This window comes from Mobula birostris, chromosome 6, assembly GCF_030028105.1.
Source record: "Mobula birostris isolate sMobBir1 chromosome 6, sMobBir1.hap1, whole genome shotgun sequence".
Classification (NCBI taxonomy): domain Eukaryota; kingdom Metazoa; phylum Chordata; class Chondrichthyes; order Myliobatiformes; family Myliobatidae; genus Mobula; species Mobula birostris.
The window spans coordinates 36,531,223-36,547,468 of NC_092375.1; the positions used below are offsets into that span (position 1 = coordinate 36,531,223).

General features: G+C 43.7%; 1 protein-coding gene across 1 annotated transcript in view; it reads left to right on the plus strand.

The window, feature by feature from the left end:
- The window catches only part of alcama (activated leukocyte cell adhesion molecule a), a 359,230-nt gene that overhangs the window by 292,743 nt on the left and 50,241 nt on the right, over positions 1–16,246 (plus strand). The window contains exon 3 of the mRNA XM_072260226.1: positions 265–484. Coding sequence (XP_072116327.1) covers positions 265–484 — 220 coding nt within the window. The remainder of the gene's footprint in view (positions 1–264; positions 485–16,246) is intronic.

The window sequence follows — 16,246 nt, forward strand, 5'->3', positions numbered from 1 at the left end:
CAGTGAAAATAAGATGATGGGGCCAGGGTACTTGAAATCACTGAAAAGGTACAGAGCATGTGAAGTGTCATGGATGTAGGTAGGAAGGGACTGAACTTGGGGGTTAAAACAGAGTTGAGGTATGAAGATATGAGTTCAGTGGGGCAGGAACAAGCTGGGCAAGTGGGTTTGTGGATCTTCTTGTACTAAAAGCCCTGTTGTAGAATCCAGAAAATTACAATAGTTTGTAACCTGCATAACAGTAACCTTCTTTTTCTCTTTCAGGAAATTAATGAAAATGACAAGAAACAACTCATTTCTTTTTCGCCAAAGTCTAATATAACAACAGACAAAGAGTTTCCCAGATACAAGGACAGACTAATTCTAAACAAGGATCTCTCCTTAAAAATTTTGGATGTTGGAGTTCAGGATGAAAAGAAATATTCCTGCTCTACAGTGATGGCATCAGACATGACTGAATCTGTTGTACATGTCAAAGTTTACAGTAAGTAAAAACTACATATGTGATTTAATTCACAGAGGCCAGATTTTGAGACATGGTAAGATTTTTTTTCTGATAAATATCAAGTGATAGATATTTACAATGTCACACCTTTTACCCAAGGTTTGGGAATTGAAGTTATTCCTTTTTTGCAGGCTTGGTTTTGCTCTTTCTCCTCCAGGACATCAATGTCCAGCTTGCCCCACACTGACGCTAGCCTGGTTTCCTTGGTCTGGGAGCACATGCTGTGGTGTTGGGCTGTGGGAGGCTGCCACTATAGAAATCAGTGTTGCAGAAGCTAACAAGAACTGGAGATCCTTCAAGTGAAGAGACCAAATAAGACCAAGCCAGGTCAGGTTAAGGGAGGGCAAACTGTTCTCCATGGAAGTCTCTTTCCCCAAATCATGGAGTCTGTAGTTACTAGAAGTCACTTAATATTTCCTGAATGGAGATCTAGGTAACTGTGTGACTTGCTTCCAGCAAAAATCATAGAGTCACAGAGAGATTCATCACAGAAACGGCTTCATTGGACCACCAAGTCTCCACTGAACATCAATTTCCCACCTATACTAAAACTTAAAATGATCCCACTTTTTACTCTTCTCGCTTTCTCATCAACTTCTCCCAGATTCTACACTGACCAATACACAAGGGATAAAGCATAGTGGCAATTAACTGAACAACTTGCAATTCGTTGGGATGTGTGAAGAAAATGTAACACTTGGTGGAAGTAGAGGGAACGTACAATTGGCACACTGACAGCACACATGGTTTGGTGCTGCGAGGGAGCAACTCTACCAACAACGTCACTGTCCCACTCTCCTTGCTATTGTTTAAGGGTGCTCGGTGAGGAAGATCAGTGTTCAACAGACAGCTATCCTAGAAGTAACAATGGATGTGAAGCAAAGGGAGAAAAAAATTGGCACAATATGTAAAGGCAGTAATACTGCATCATATTTCCTGAATGTTATCATAGCTCTCCCTCTAGATTTGAGGCAAAGTAGCAGAGGTATTTATTTCATGTTAATTCAATCTTTCTGAAAGGAATACATCCATTTGCAATCCCCTGTAGTGAGCATGTGTGTCTATCTTGATTTTAGTAACTAACTGACATGCAAGGTTCACAGTGACAGAGTTTGAGAATCCACAGCTTGTAAGTCTTCTTCAAAATCTTGCTCATGTCTGTTGACGCCTTCACTGTAGCAACTTGCAGTTGTAGAGCATTGTTAAGATAGAAAACACCCCAATTAGGAAGCATCACCCATTCCCAGAAACTCCAGACGTACTAATCAAGAGCTTTGTGCATTTTGAGAGACTTTCAAAGGTAGAATGGGAGGTGTGTGTTCAGATTTACAAAGAGCAGGCTAAGAGAGCTAACACACTGTAACTGATACGGGAGGTAACTTCGAAAACCAGGGGACATGAAGAGGATGGCATCTTGACGAACAACCAGGGATTTTTCCAAGAACTCCAGTCAAAACTGAGGATATTAAATGTATTCATTGGTGTAGGACAAACTGGGGAGAATGAGAATGAAAGATTGTATAAAAGAATGCACATGAAGTTTCAACTGATGGATATGCTGGAGGTCAGTGAGCTGGTTGACAATATGAGAACTTAGAGTGCACAAAAATAGTGATATGAAATTTATGATTGCAGGAACTATTGTGCCCTGATGTGATGCCCTGCCAAAGGGTCTCAAGCTGAAAGGTCGACTGTATTTTTTTTCCATGGGTGCTGCGTGGCTTGCTGAGTTCCTCCAGAATTTTGTGTGTGTTGCTTGGATTTCCAGCATCTGCAGATTTTCTTTTGTTTGGGATTAGAGAATTCCTGCCCTGCCTTGTAAAAGTGATTAATGCAAGATAAATCTATGTACAGTGACTCCTCAACCCAACTTCTGTTCTACTAGCTCATATAAAACATGATAATGAAATATCAAATGAGGTTTAAACAAAAGTCAAGAAGGAATGGCCTTCATAACAAGGGGAATTGAGTATAGGAGCAAAGAGGTCCTTCTGCAGCTGTACAGGGCCCTGGTGAGACCACACCTGGAGTACTGTGTGCAGTTTTGGTCTCCAAATTTGAGGAAGGACATTCTTGCTATTGAGGGAGTGCAGCGTTCACAAGGTTAATTCCTGGGATGGCAGGACTGTCATATGTTGAAAGATTGGAGCGACTGGGCTTGTATACTCTGGAATTTAGAAGGCTGAGAGGAGATCTTATTGAAACATATAAGATTATTAAGGGATTGGACACGCTGCAGGCGGGAAGTATGTTCCCACTGATGGGTGAGTCCAGAACCAGAGGCCACAGTTTAAGAATTAGGGGTAGACCATTTAGAACGGAGTTGAGGAAAAACTTTTTCACCTAGAGAGTGGTGGATATATGGAATGCCCTGCCCCAGAAGGCTGTGGAGGCCAAGTCTCTGGATGCTTTCAAAAAAGAGATGGATAGAGCTCTTAAACATAGTGGAATCAAAGGTTATGGGGATAAGGCAGGAACTGGATACTGATTGTGGATGATCAGCCATGATCACAGTGAATGGCAGTGCTGGCTCAAAGGGCCGAATGGCCTACTCCTGTACCTATTGTCTATTGTCTATTGAATATGTGAATTTTATTGAGAAAGGTGGAGACAGGTTTTACAGCCTCAGTATTGAATCCCTTGAAAGGACAGTAGGAATCTTGATAGCAATTCCACTTCAATTTTTTGTCAACTCTGTGATTGCATTTGGAAATTATACCACAAAGGAAATGGAGCTCATATCCTGATGGGGATTTGGGGTTGTGGGTGTGGGGTGGGAGGGGTGGTGGCTTGGAAGTCAGAGGTAGTTATTAGCGGTGTTGGGAAAAGTTTAAACGTGGGGACAGGAATGGGATATTGTAATTTGAATCAGAGTGGGAAAACATAGGCTTTTAATCAAAATTAGGGGTTCTGTTTAAGCTATTTTTGGGAAGGGAAAGGAAAAGTCATCAGCAATATTGCAAGGCAACAGCAGGGGTAACAAGTGTATTATGAAGGGGTAAAGCATAAGAGTGTACTCAGAAATAGAGTATAAGTATGAAATAAGATGAATAAAATAAAAATTCTGCATGAAATCTATTTGATCGCTGCTGGAGAAGGAGTCTGTGAGTGGCCTTTGGCTGTGTGGTTTGCTATGGCAGGGGTAGGCCTCTCTCTGCCTTGTGTGGTGTCCCTCTCTTTCAATGAATGTCATTGACATTGTCAAATGGTATCATGGTTCTGCATTTATGGATTGGAGTAATGTGTTTATGGACTGTGGACCTTCTCAGACTTATGGTTTTTATATTCTGTGTTTTCTTTAATCACCCATTCCTTTTCTGTTTTGTTATGCAAGGGAGGGTGTTTGAGTCTTGGGAGGGCACCCTGGGCACCCTCCAAAGACTATGGTCAACATGCTCCTAGAAGACAGCGGCGTGGCTAACGTAGATGAACTGAACACACTGATGAGGGAGGGGGAGCAGTGGAGAGTCCATCATCGTGCCCGGCGCCGGCCCCCTAGGCCTGAGCCGATGTAGTAGTAGTGTTTGAGGTTGATATTCTGTCATTTTTTTGTGCAGGTGAGGGGTTGTTGTTTGGGGGTTAATGTTCCTATTCCATTTTGTGTGTGTGTGGGGGGGGGGTTGATGATCAGGATGCTGTTCTTTTTTGTACAGGGGGCTGGGTTTAATGTTTCTCTCTGAATGACTTTCTTGTACTTTCTTTGTCTCTTGGCTATCTTGAGAAGGCAAATGTCAGAGTTGTATATGGATGCATGTTTTGATAATAAATGAACCTTGGATTACATGCAGCATTTATAATAAGGTGCACATGGTGGCCACTTTATTAGGTACATTTATACACCTGCTAGTTAATGCAAATATCTAATCAGCCAATCATGTGGCAGCAACTCAATGCATAAAAGCATGCAGACATAGTCAAGGATTTCAGATGTTGTTCAGACCAAACATCAGAATGGGGGAGAAATGTGATCTAAGTGACTTTGACTGTAGAATGATTGTTGGTGCCAGACGGGGTAGTCTGAGTATCACAGGAACTGCTGATCTCCTGGGATGGTCTCTAGAGCTTACAGAGAACGGTGCAAAAAATAAAAAATAAACGACTAGTGAATGCCAGTTCTGTGGGTGAAAATGCCTTGTTAATGAGAGAAATCAGTGGAAAATGGCCAAACTGATTCAAACTGACAGAAAGGTGACAGTAACATATTACAACAGTGGTATACAGAGAGCATCTTTGAGCACACAACACGTTGAACCTTGAAGTGGATGGGCTACAACAGCAGAAGACCATGAACATTTGCATAGATATGTAGATGAAGTGTGGAACACATAGAGATGAATGCATAAGTAGCTGTTACAAGTTCAAATGAGCAGGGCATCCATGTCTAGAACTGAATAGTGGGGGGGAGTGGAGGTTTGGATCTCTGATGAGATTACTACAGTAAAGAATGACTTGGCGGTGCACGACACTATTACAGTGCAGGGTGGTCTGGTATTTGGAGTTCTGTAAGGAGTCTCTGTACATCCACCCCGTGGAATACATGGGTTTCCTCCGGGTGCTCTGGTTTCCTCCCACTGCCTAAAGATGGACCTGATAGGTTAATTTGTCACTGTAGATAGGTTGGGGTTAATCTGGGTTGTGGGACTGCTGGGGTGGCATGGTTCAAAGAGCCAGGAGGAGCTGCTGTGAATTGTATCACAATATAAATATAATCTCCAATTGCAGAATAGGTTTTAGTGGAGGTAAGAAATAATATTGATAAGGAGGCATAGGTGTTCCCTGCCAGTAGCTGTACTGTTGGAAAGAGTGCAAATCAAGATATGATAGGAGCTTTTAAGAAAGAAATTGTAATACTAATGGCTTATTTTAATCTCTATAAATTTAGACAAAAATCAAATTGGCATGTGTAGAATTGAGGAGGAGTTCAAAGAATGTTTTTAGCATAGTTTTTCACAACCAACCATGGTGCCAGCTATTAGACCTGGCATTGTGTGGTGAACCAGGATTAATGAATTAATCTCACAGAAAGGACCCTCCACAGAAAACTGCTTATTGCATGGTGGAATTTCAAATTCAGTTTGGTAGCAATAAATTTGGTTCTGATGCCAGTATCTGAAAATAAAGAGAACTATTAGGATACTATGGGACACACATAAAAGTTGCTGGTGAACGCAGCAGGCCAGGCAGCATCTGTAGGAAGAGGTGCAGTCGCCGTTTCAGGCCGAGACCCTTCGTCAGGACTGACCAAGGGTCTCGGCCTGAAACGTCGACTGCACCTCTTCCTAGAGATGCTGCCTGGCCTGCTGCGTTCACCAGCAACTTTTATGTGTGTTGCTTGAATTTCCAGCATCTACAGAATTCCTGTTGTTTGCGAGGATACTATGGGGATAGTATTGGCTAAGGTGTACAAGGAAAATAGGGTAAACTGTCAAATCAGCAGTGGAGGACATTTAAGGAGATTCTTCAACTCCCCCTGTAATGAGAACATGGACTTAAAAAATTTACAGATGATTTCACAATGAAAGAAAAAGATCATTATATTGTGATCATTAGCGGTAGCCAGATAATTGGAAAGTTTTTAGTTCAAACAAGCAAAGGATGACTGTAAAGAGTGGAAGAAATGGAGTATGAGTAATTAGCAAATTACAGGAGAACAGTAAGAGATTTTGCATGTACTGTATATAGAATATGCCCTCTGATATTAGATATTTCAGCCTTGAAGAAAAATACTGTCTGACTATCTGTGCCTTTCATAATCTTATTAACCTCTATCAGATCTTTACTCACCCTCTGCTGCTCCGGAGAAAACATCCCCAAATTTGTCCAACTCTCCTTATAGCACATGCCCATTAATATATGCAGCATCATGTATCCTTTCCAAAGCCCTGATATCCTTCCTGTGACAGGGTGAGCAGAACTGTATGCAATAGTCCAGATGCAGCTTAACTAGAGTTTTATAAAGCTGCAACGTAACTTCCATTCTCCTGAACTCAGTTCCTCAAGTAATAGAGGCAAGCATGCCATATGCCTTCTCACCACCCTATCTACCTGTGTAGCCACTTTCATGAAATTATGGATTTGGACTCCAAGATCTCTCTGTGCATTAACACTGTTAAGGGTTTTAACATTAACAAAGTAATGTTTCAAAGTATCTCTCAAAGTATAACACTTCACATTTGGTTGGGTTAGACTCCATCTACCATTTTTCTGCCGATATATGCAACTGATCTATATCCCACTATCCTCTTGCCAGTCTTCTGTACCATCCACAACACCACCAATCTTCATATCATCTGCAAACTAACTAACCCACACATCTACGTTTTCAGCCAGCTGATATTATATATCTGAAAGAGCAGAGGCACAGTACAGATCCCTATGAACACCGCTAGTTATAGAATAAGCCCCATTAACTACTATCCTCTGTCTTCTATATGCAAGTGACTTCTGAATCCAAGCAGCCAATTCCCCATGGATCCTGTGCATCTTAATCTTCTGGATGACCCTCTCATAAGGGACCTTCTCAGATGCTTCACTGAAAACAAAGCAGACGACATCTAGGACGAGGGAGATGTCTTCCTTTTTTAAAGAAAGGGGCTTCCCTTCCTCCACTATAAACTCTGCTCTTAAACGCATCTCCCCCATTTCATGTACATCTGCTCTCACTCCATCCTCCCGCCACCCCACTAGGAATAGGGTTCCCCTGGTCCTCACCTACCACCCCACCAGCCTCCGGGTCCAACATATTATTCTCCGTAACTTCCGCCACCTCCAACGGGATCCCACCACTAAGCACATCTTTCCCTCCCCCCCCTGCATTCTGCAGGGATCGCTCCCTACACAACTCCCTTGTCCATTCGTCCCCCCCATCCCTCCCCACTGATCTCCCTCCTGGCACTTATCCATGTAAGCGGAACAAGTGCAACACATGCCCTTACACTTCCTCCCTTAGCACCATTCAGGGCCCCAAACAGTCCTTCCAGGTGAGGCAACACTTCACCTGTGAGTCGACTGGGGTGATATACTGCGTCCGGTGCTCCCGATGTGGCCTTTTATATATTAGCGAGACCCGACGCAGGCTGGGAGACCGCTTTGCTGAACATCTACGCTCTGTCTGCCAGAGAAAGCAGGATCTCCCAGTGGCCACACATTTTAATTCCACATCCCATTCCCATTCTGACATGTCTATCCACGGCCTCCTCTACTGTAAAGGTGAAGCCACACTCAGGTTGGAGGAACAACACCTTATATTCTGTCTGGGTAGCCTCCAACCTGATGGCATGAACATCGACTTCTCTAACTTCCGCTAAGGCCCCACCTCCCCCTCGTACCCCATCTGTTACTCATTTTTATGCACACATTCTTTCTCTCACTCTCCTTTTTCTCCCCCTGTCCCTCTGAATATACCTCTTGCCCATCCTCTGGGTCCCCCCCGCCTTGCCTTTCATCCCGGACCTCCTGTCCCATGATCCTCTCGTATCCCCTTTTGCCAATCACCTGTCCAGCTCTTGGCTCTATCCCTCCCCCTCCTGTCTTCTCCTATCCTTTTGGATCTCCCCCTCCCCCTCCAACTTTCAAATCCCTTACTCACTCTTCCTTCAGTTAGTCCTGACGAAGGGTCTCGGCCTGAAACGTCGACTGCACCTCTTCCTAGAGATGCTGCCTGGCCTGCTGCGTTCACCAGCAACTTTTATGTGTGTTGCAGACGACATCAATAGCTCTGCCTTCATCAATCACCTTTCTTACCTTGGAAAAACTCAAGTGAGTAAGATATGACTTGCCTCACGTAAAGTCATGCTGATTAGGCCCTGGCTTTCCAATTGCTCATAAATCCTATGCCTAAAAATCCTCTCTGTTAACTTCTCTGCCATGAAACTCATTAGTCCGTAGCTTCCAGTATTATCCTTATTTCCCTTCTAGAATAATGGAACAACATTAGCCACTTGCCTGTCCTCAGGGATCTGGCCTGTGGCTGGAGATGACATGAAGATTTTGGTCAAGGCCCCAGCAACCTCATCCATCTCTGGTCTCTCTCAATAACTTGGGGTATATCCCATCAGACCTTGTGGACTTATCCACTTTAATGTTCTTTAAGAGACTCCTTCTTTATTTTAAAATGCCCCAGCAAATAAGTACACACCACACTGACCTCCCTATCCACCATGTCCTCTCTTCGATAATACTGTGCAAAGTGTGGGTTTAGGAGTCCACCTATATCCCACTCCTTTGTTCCACCCTCTCTCTAGTTGTCCTCTCAGTCTTGAAGTATGTATAGAATGCCTTGAGATTCTCTTTAATTCTACTTGCCAAGGGCTTTTCATGGCTCCTTCTGGTTTCTCTAATTACCTTATTGAGTTCTGGTTCTTCATAATTTGCAAGGTTCCCAAATGATTTTTGAATTTAGCTTCCTAAATGTTCACTTCCTGTTCCTTTTTACACATACATAAGCGCAATTACAAAGAAATCAATTCAGCGCCTCTACTTTCTTAGAAGTTTGCGAAGTTTCAGCATGTCATCTAAAACTTTGACTAACTTCTATGGATATGCGGTGGAGAGGACTGTATATTGACTGGTTGCATCGCAGCCTGGTAAGGAAGCACCAATGCCCTTGAATGGAAGAACCTTCAAAAAGTAGTGGGTTCAGCCCAGTCCATCACGGGTAAAGTTCTTCCCACCATTGAGCACATCCATGTGGAGCTATGTCACAGGAAATCAGCATCCATTGTCAAGGACCCCACCATTCAGGCCACGCTCTCTTTTAGCTGCTGCCAGCAGGAAGCAGGTACAGGAGCCTCAAGACTCACTCCACCGGGATCAGGAACAGTTATTACCCCTCAACCATCATGCTATAGAACACTTACTCAAAATAATCTTCGTATTAAAATACACACACTTCAAACCATCTACCTCATTGTGCCTGTTACTGCACTCCTGCCTGTTCTTACTGGTCATGACATCTACCTACTCATTCCTTCCACTTTCTGACCCAGTGCTCTGTTCCCATCCCCTGGCCAAACAAGTTTACACCCACCCTTGTAGATGAAGTGCCTTGTAAAATTATGCAGCTCCCAATTAATTGTTCACAAAAATGAATATTATAACCAAGGATTTGGATAAATTTGACTGAGACTTTTTATTTGTGAATCACGGTTAAGCCCCCCAAAAAAGGGAAAATTGTAAAGCATGAAAAATTAAAATGTCAAAACCTGAAATGTCAGCAGTTCAAAAGTATTCATCCCCCTTTGCTCAGTACTTAGTTGAACCACCTCTCGCAGCTAATATAGCCAGTAATATTTTTGGATGAGTCTCTATTAGCTTTGCACAACGTGATGGAGCAAGATTCACCCACTCCTCCTTACAAAATTGCTCAAGCTGTGCCAGGTTAGTTGGTGAGTGGTGGTGGACAGCAACCGTGAGATTTTCTTGCAGTCTTGCCAGAGATGTTTAATTGAGGTAATGTCAGGACTCTAACTGGGCCACTCAAGGACATCAATTTTCTTCATTTAAAGGCACTCCATGGTTGCTCTGGTAGAGTACTTTGGGTCATTGCCCTTCTGAAAAACAAACTTCCTCCCCAGTTTAAGCTTCCTGGCAGAGGCTAGCAGGTTTTTATCCAGGATCCCTCTGTATTTGGCGACATTCATCATCCCATCGATCTTGACCAGATTTCCAGTCCCTGCTGCTGATAAACATCCCCATATCATAGTGCTACCTCCACCACATTTTATAGTAGCAATGGTGTTACCGGGCTGATGTGCAGTATTAGATTTACGCCACACGAGCCACTTAGTGTTGTGACGAAGAAATTCCACTTTAGTCTCATCTGACCACAAGGCATTGTCAAAGTCTTTTCAGTATCTTCTAAGTGACACTATGCAAAGTCTTGACGGGCAAATTTATTTTTTTTTAAACCAGGGCTTCCTCCTTGGCAACTTCCGTAAATACCCTTTTTGTGCAAGGCCTTAGATTTGTGGAGCCGTAATTTGCATCTCCAGTTGCAGACACTGACTTCTGCAGCTCACTCAGAGTGACTGTTGGTGTCACAGTAGCCTCTCTTACAAGTGTCATTCTTCCCCGGTGACGAAGTTTAGAGGGGCAGCCTGACCTATGCAATAGGACTGTGGTTTCATATATTTCCAATTCTTCACGATGAACTGCACAAAGCTCCAAGGGGCATTCAGTGCCTTTGAATATTCTTGCACCTTTCCCCAGATGCTCTATTATCTTTTCCCTGACTTGTCTTGAATGCTCCAGCCTTTGTTTTGGTTGGTCTGTTGAAAATTTGCCATATAGAGACAGGGGGTATTTATTGAGGTGATCCTCCAATTATCTACATCAACAAATTGGGTGAGTGAGTCAGGTAAGGTAATATATGGTTATTGCACCTGAGGAAAGTTTGCATAGCAATTACAAAAGGGATGATAATTTTTCAGCCTCACAATTTTGGGTTTTAATTTTTAGCGAAAAGTTGACAGGTTTTGGAATTTTATTTTTGATTTGACATGGTGCACAATGTTTTGTAGATTAGCTCAAAAAACCCTACTTCAATATATTCTAAATGTAGAAAATGAGACAATAAAATGTGAAAATAGTTTGTGAACTGAATACTTTTTCAAGGCACTGTATGTCACCATTTACTGTACAACCCTGGAATTCATTTTCTTGTGACCAAGTACAAGAAACACAATAGAATCAATGAAAGACTGCACCCAACAGGTGGAACAACAAACTGCAAATACAAAAGAGGGGGAAAATAATAAATAAATAAACAATTAATATCAAGAACATGAGATGAAGAGTCCTAGAAAGTGAGTTGACAGATTGTGGGGCTACTTCAGTAATAGGGCAAGTGAAGTTGAGTGAAGTTATTCGCTCTGGTTCAAGAGCATAATGGTTAAGAGGTAATAACTGTTCTGAACCTAGTGGTGTGGGTCCTGAGGCTCCTGTATCACCTTCCTGATAGCAGCAGCAAGAAGAGAGCATGGTCTGGGTGGTGGGGGACCTTGATGAAAGATGCTGCTTTTCTGTGTAGATGTGCTCAATGGTGGGGAGGGCTTTACCTGTGATGGACTGTAGGATTTTCCATTCAAGGGCATTGGTGTTTCCATACCAGGCTATGATGCAACCAATCAGAATACTCTCCCATCATGCATCTATGGAAGTTTGTTAGAGTTTTAGATGATACTCCAAATCTTCGCTAACTTCTAAGGAAATAGAAGAGCTACCTTGCTTTCTTCATAATTGCATTTATATTCTGGGCTCAGAACAGATTCCCTGAAATGATAACATTGAGGAAGTAAAAGTTGCTGACCCTCTCCATAGACCTCGGTTTCCTCCTCCTGAAATCAGTAATCAGCTCCTTGGTCTTGCTGACGTTGAGAGTTTGTTGTGCCACCACACAGCCAGATGTTCAATCTCCCTCCTATACGTGTATTAGTCACCACCTTTGACTCAGTCAGCAGTGGTGTCATCAGCAAACTTGAATATGGCGTTAGAGCCGTGCTTAGCTTCACAGTCATAAGTATAAAGCGAGTTGAGCAGGGGGCTAAGCACACGGCCTTGTGGTGCACCTGTGCTGATGGAGATGTAGAGGAGATGTTGTTAACAATCCGACAGATAGCTTCTGCAAGTTAGGAAATCGAGGATCCAATTGCACAAGGAGGCATTGAGGCCAAGGGCTTGAAGTTTATTGATTAGTTTTGAGGAGGTGATAGTGTTGTATGTCGAGATGTAGTTGATAAAGAGCATCTTTGATGTCCAGATGTTCCAGGGTTGAGTGAAGAGACAATGAACTGGCTTTTGCTATGGAGCTGTTGTGCCAGTAGGCAAATTGGAGCAGATCCAAGTTGTTTCTCAGGCAGGAATTGATATGTTTCATCAAAATCCTCTCAAAACACTTCATCACAGTGAAGAAAATGCTACTGAATGATGGTCATTAAGGCAGGTTATCACATTCTTCTTGGGCACCGGTATAATTAAAGCCTGCTTGAAGCAGGGGGGTACCTCAGACTGCCAAATTGAGAGGTTAAAGATATCAGTGAACACTCCAGCCAGTTGATCAGCACAGGTTGTTAGTACAAGGCCAGATACCCCATCAAGGCTGGATGCTATCTGTGGGTTCATCCTCCTAGAGGATGCTCTCATGTCAGCCTCAGAGATTGAATCACAGGGTCATCAGGGGTGTGGGAGTTTGCAAAGGTTCTTCCATGTTTTCATGGTCAATGCGAGCATAAAAGGCATTGAGCTCATCTGGAAATTAAGCCTTGTTGTCACCTATGTCGCTTTGTTTCACTTTTATAGCATTCAAGCCCTGCCGCAGCTGTTGAGCACCCCTCAGTGACTCAAATTTGGTCTGGAATTGTACATCACAAATGAGATAGCTTCCTGGACCTCATACCTGGACCTCTTGTATCTTACTTGGTCACCAGACTGGAATGGCACTGATCTGGCCCTCAGCAGATTGAGGATGTCATGGTTTGTCTAGGGTTTCTGGTTGGGGAACACGTTGAACGATTTTGCGGGGACACACTCGTCCAATGCTCCCTATACTCACTGCACAGGATTTCTTCCCCCTTTCCACCTATCTTATTGGTGCCAATGTGCAGCAAGACCTTTGACTGCTCACTCTCTTCTTTGAGAATGCTCTGTAGCCACTCTGAGATATTCTCAACCCTGGCACTTGGGAGGCAGCTTGGGGATGCCTCCTTCACAATCACAGAATCTCCTAACTATCAAGTCTCCTGTTGCTATTACATTGCTTGACTTTACTCTTACCTGTTGAGCCTTAGAGCCACTAACCTGGCTGCTGCTGTTGTGCCCTGATAACTCATTCCCCTCCCCCCCACCCAACCAATATCCAAAGGGTTGTACTTGTTGCTGAAAGGAATGGCCACAGGGGATCATGCAATGTCTCTCTCCACCCTCCTTACCTCTATTCATGGTCATCTAACTATCTGAGCCTGTTCCTTAGCTGTGACCACCTCACTAAAGACCTTGTCTAAGATGCTTTCAGTATCCTGGATAATCCTAAGTACATTCTACTCCAGCTCCATCTCTTTCACAGCTGGGCACACTTCCTATAAGTGAAGTCATCAGGGACACTGGTCATCTTCCTGACCTCCAAAATCCTGCAAGAGGAGCATTCTACTGCCCTCACTGACATCCCAGCTACTCTAATCAGAAGATGAATTTTAAGGAAAACCTCATCTGCACCTACCTGCTCTGACTCCCCTCATCAAAGCATCCCAAACCAATACTCAACCATGCAACTTACACCTCAAACATGGCCATTCTCAAAAACGTAATGGAATTATTCAAAAAAGGGAGAAGACAGCAGACTGTAGGCCAATTAGCCTAATATTGATGATGAAAGGTCCAGGCATGACATGTTGACTGGTTACTCCTCTCCATAGATGCTGCCTGAGTTCCTCTGGCATTTTGTATATGTTGCTCTGGATTTCCAGCATCTGCAGAATCTCCTGTGTATAATAACCTGATATCAATCACTGGGGAAATGGTTGTACCCATCTCCATAGAGATAATAACAGATATTTAGAATGTCACAAGATAGTGTAGCAGAGTTAACATAGATTTATGAAAAGAAAATGATGTTTGACACATCAGCTGGAGTTCTTTGATGACACAGCAAACTGGCTGGATCAAATTTCAATTTCCAGAAGGCATTCAATAGTTAAGGAATGATATAATTGCTTTAGAAGCATTAGAGAAATGCTTCACTAAGTTACAGTAATTCCTAGGATGATGTAGTGCTTGGGGATTGAGGTAGGTGACCCTTTTAGAACAAAGTGTCCCTTATCTAAGATGAAGACTAGGTGGAATTTCTTCTTTGAGAGTCATGACTTTTTGGATATCTCTATCCCAGGTAGTTGTAGAGTCCGAATCATATATTCATAGCGGAGATCAAACGGATTGGTGACATGATGGTTATCAACTGTGGTTCCAGAGACCCCAGACAGATCCAGACCTCAGATTCCACCGATGCCAACACTGGTTCCCTCAACCTGAACACATTCAGATTGCAAATTATGTGGCCTCTGGCTCCGGCTCCAGCCTGGACCTTGACTACCAGCACCTCCATGCCAAGGTCTTCTTCGTTTCCACTAGGCATCCAGACTCCCCTTCCCCCACTGCCATTCTCAAACCCCAGGTCTCTCAGGTTCCACTATCTCCTCTTCAGCCCTCAGAGCCTCCATCTTCCTCCCACCCTACCTTTCCTGTACCCACAATCCCCACCCCATGTCACCAACTGTCCTCCCTCCTCTAATCCCTGCCGTGTCTTCACTATTCCTTTTGTCCTTTCCCTCTCTGAGGCTCAACTTTTTGTCCCTAGCAAGGGCCTTACCCTTGTCTCTCTTTGTCCACACCTCAGTGTGTTCTGCTGCTGTCATGACGCCAAGATCTCCTTCTGTCGCCCCCGTCTCCTAGCCCACTTCTTCATCAAGGATTCCTCACCCCACACTGATGACCTCTTACTCCACCTCCAACTTTCCTCCTCCGCTTGGACACTCCATTTTGGTTCTCTGCCTGCCCTGAACTTTTCATCTCTAATTATCGATGAGTCATCAACTGGCTCAACTTCGGCACTCCTTACTCCTCCTCGAACCTCCTGAATGCACTGTCCTCCATTTTCTCTGCACCAATCCCAACCTTACTATCAAATCTGCAGTCAAAGGGGGATCTGTGTATTGTGGTGGACTGAAGTCTACCTTGCTGAGATCAGGCAGCAGCTCTCAGACACCTCCTCTTACCTACCCTTGAAGGGAACTCCACTCTGGACCATCAGAAAACTGTCTCCAACACCATCACTTCCCTCAACAACTCTGGAGAACTCCAATCCACTGCCACCAAACTCATAGTTCCCTTACCCCACACTGCTTGCTTCTACCTCCTACCCATAAACCTAACTGTCCAGGTAGGCCCATTGTCTCTGACTCCTCTTGCCACACTGAACTGTGTCCTCCTATTTTGACTCCATTCTATCCTCCTTGGTTCAGTCCTTTTCCACCTTCATCCACGGCATTTCTCATGCTCTTGATCCCTTCACTAACTTACAATTCCTTGGCCCTAACCACCTCATTGTCACCACAGATGTCCAGTCCCTTTACAGTTCTATCCTTCATCAAGAAGGCCTTAAAGCTTCCTGCTGCTTTCTCAAAAGAAAGATTCAACCAGATCACCACCACTAACTTCTTCCATCTGTCAGAATTGGTACTCACAATTAACAATTTTTCTTTCAATTCTCCCCACTTTGTCCAGACTCAAGAGATAGCCGTACGCACCCACATGGGCCCAAGATATGCCTGTCTTTTCGTGGGCTAAGTTTGACAGTCTACATTCCAAGTCATCTTGGTAATACTCCCCCAACTCTTTTCGTGCTACATCGATGACTGCATTGGTGATGCATCATGCTCATCACTTTCATCACTTTGCTTCCAACTTCCACCCTATTCTTAAATTCACTTGGTCCATTTCTAACACCTCCCTCCCCTTTCTCGATCTCTCTATTTCCATCTTTGGATATCTTTGTCTACTGATATCTTTAATAAACTGACTGATTCTCACAGCTATCTTGACTGTATCTCTTCCCACCCTGTCTCCTGTAAAAATGCTATTCCCTTTTCTCAGTTCCTTCATCGCTGCCACATCTTCTCCCAGGATGCAGCTTTCCTTTCCAGAATATCAGAGATGTTCTTCCCGGAGAACAGGGTTTCTATTCCCCACGAT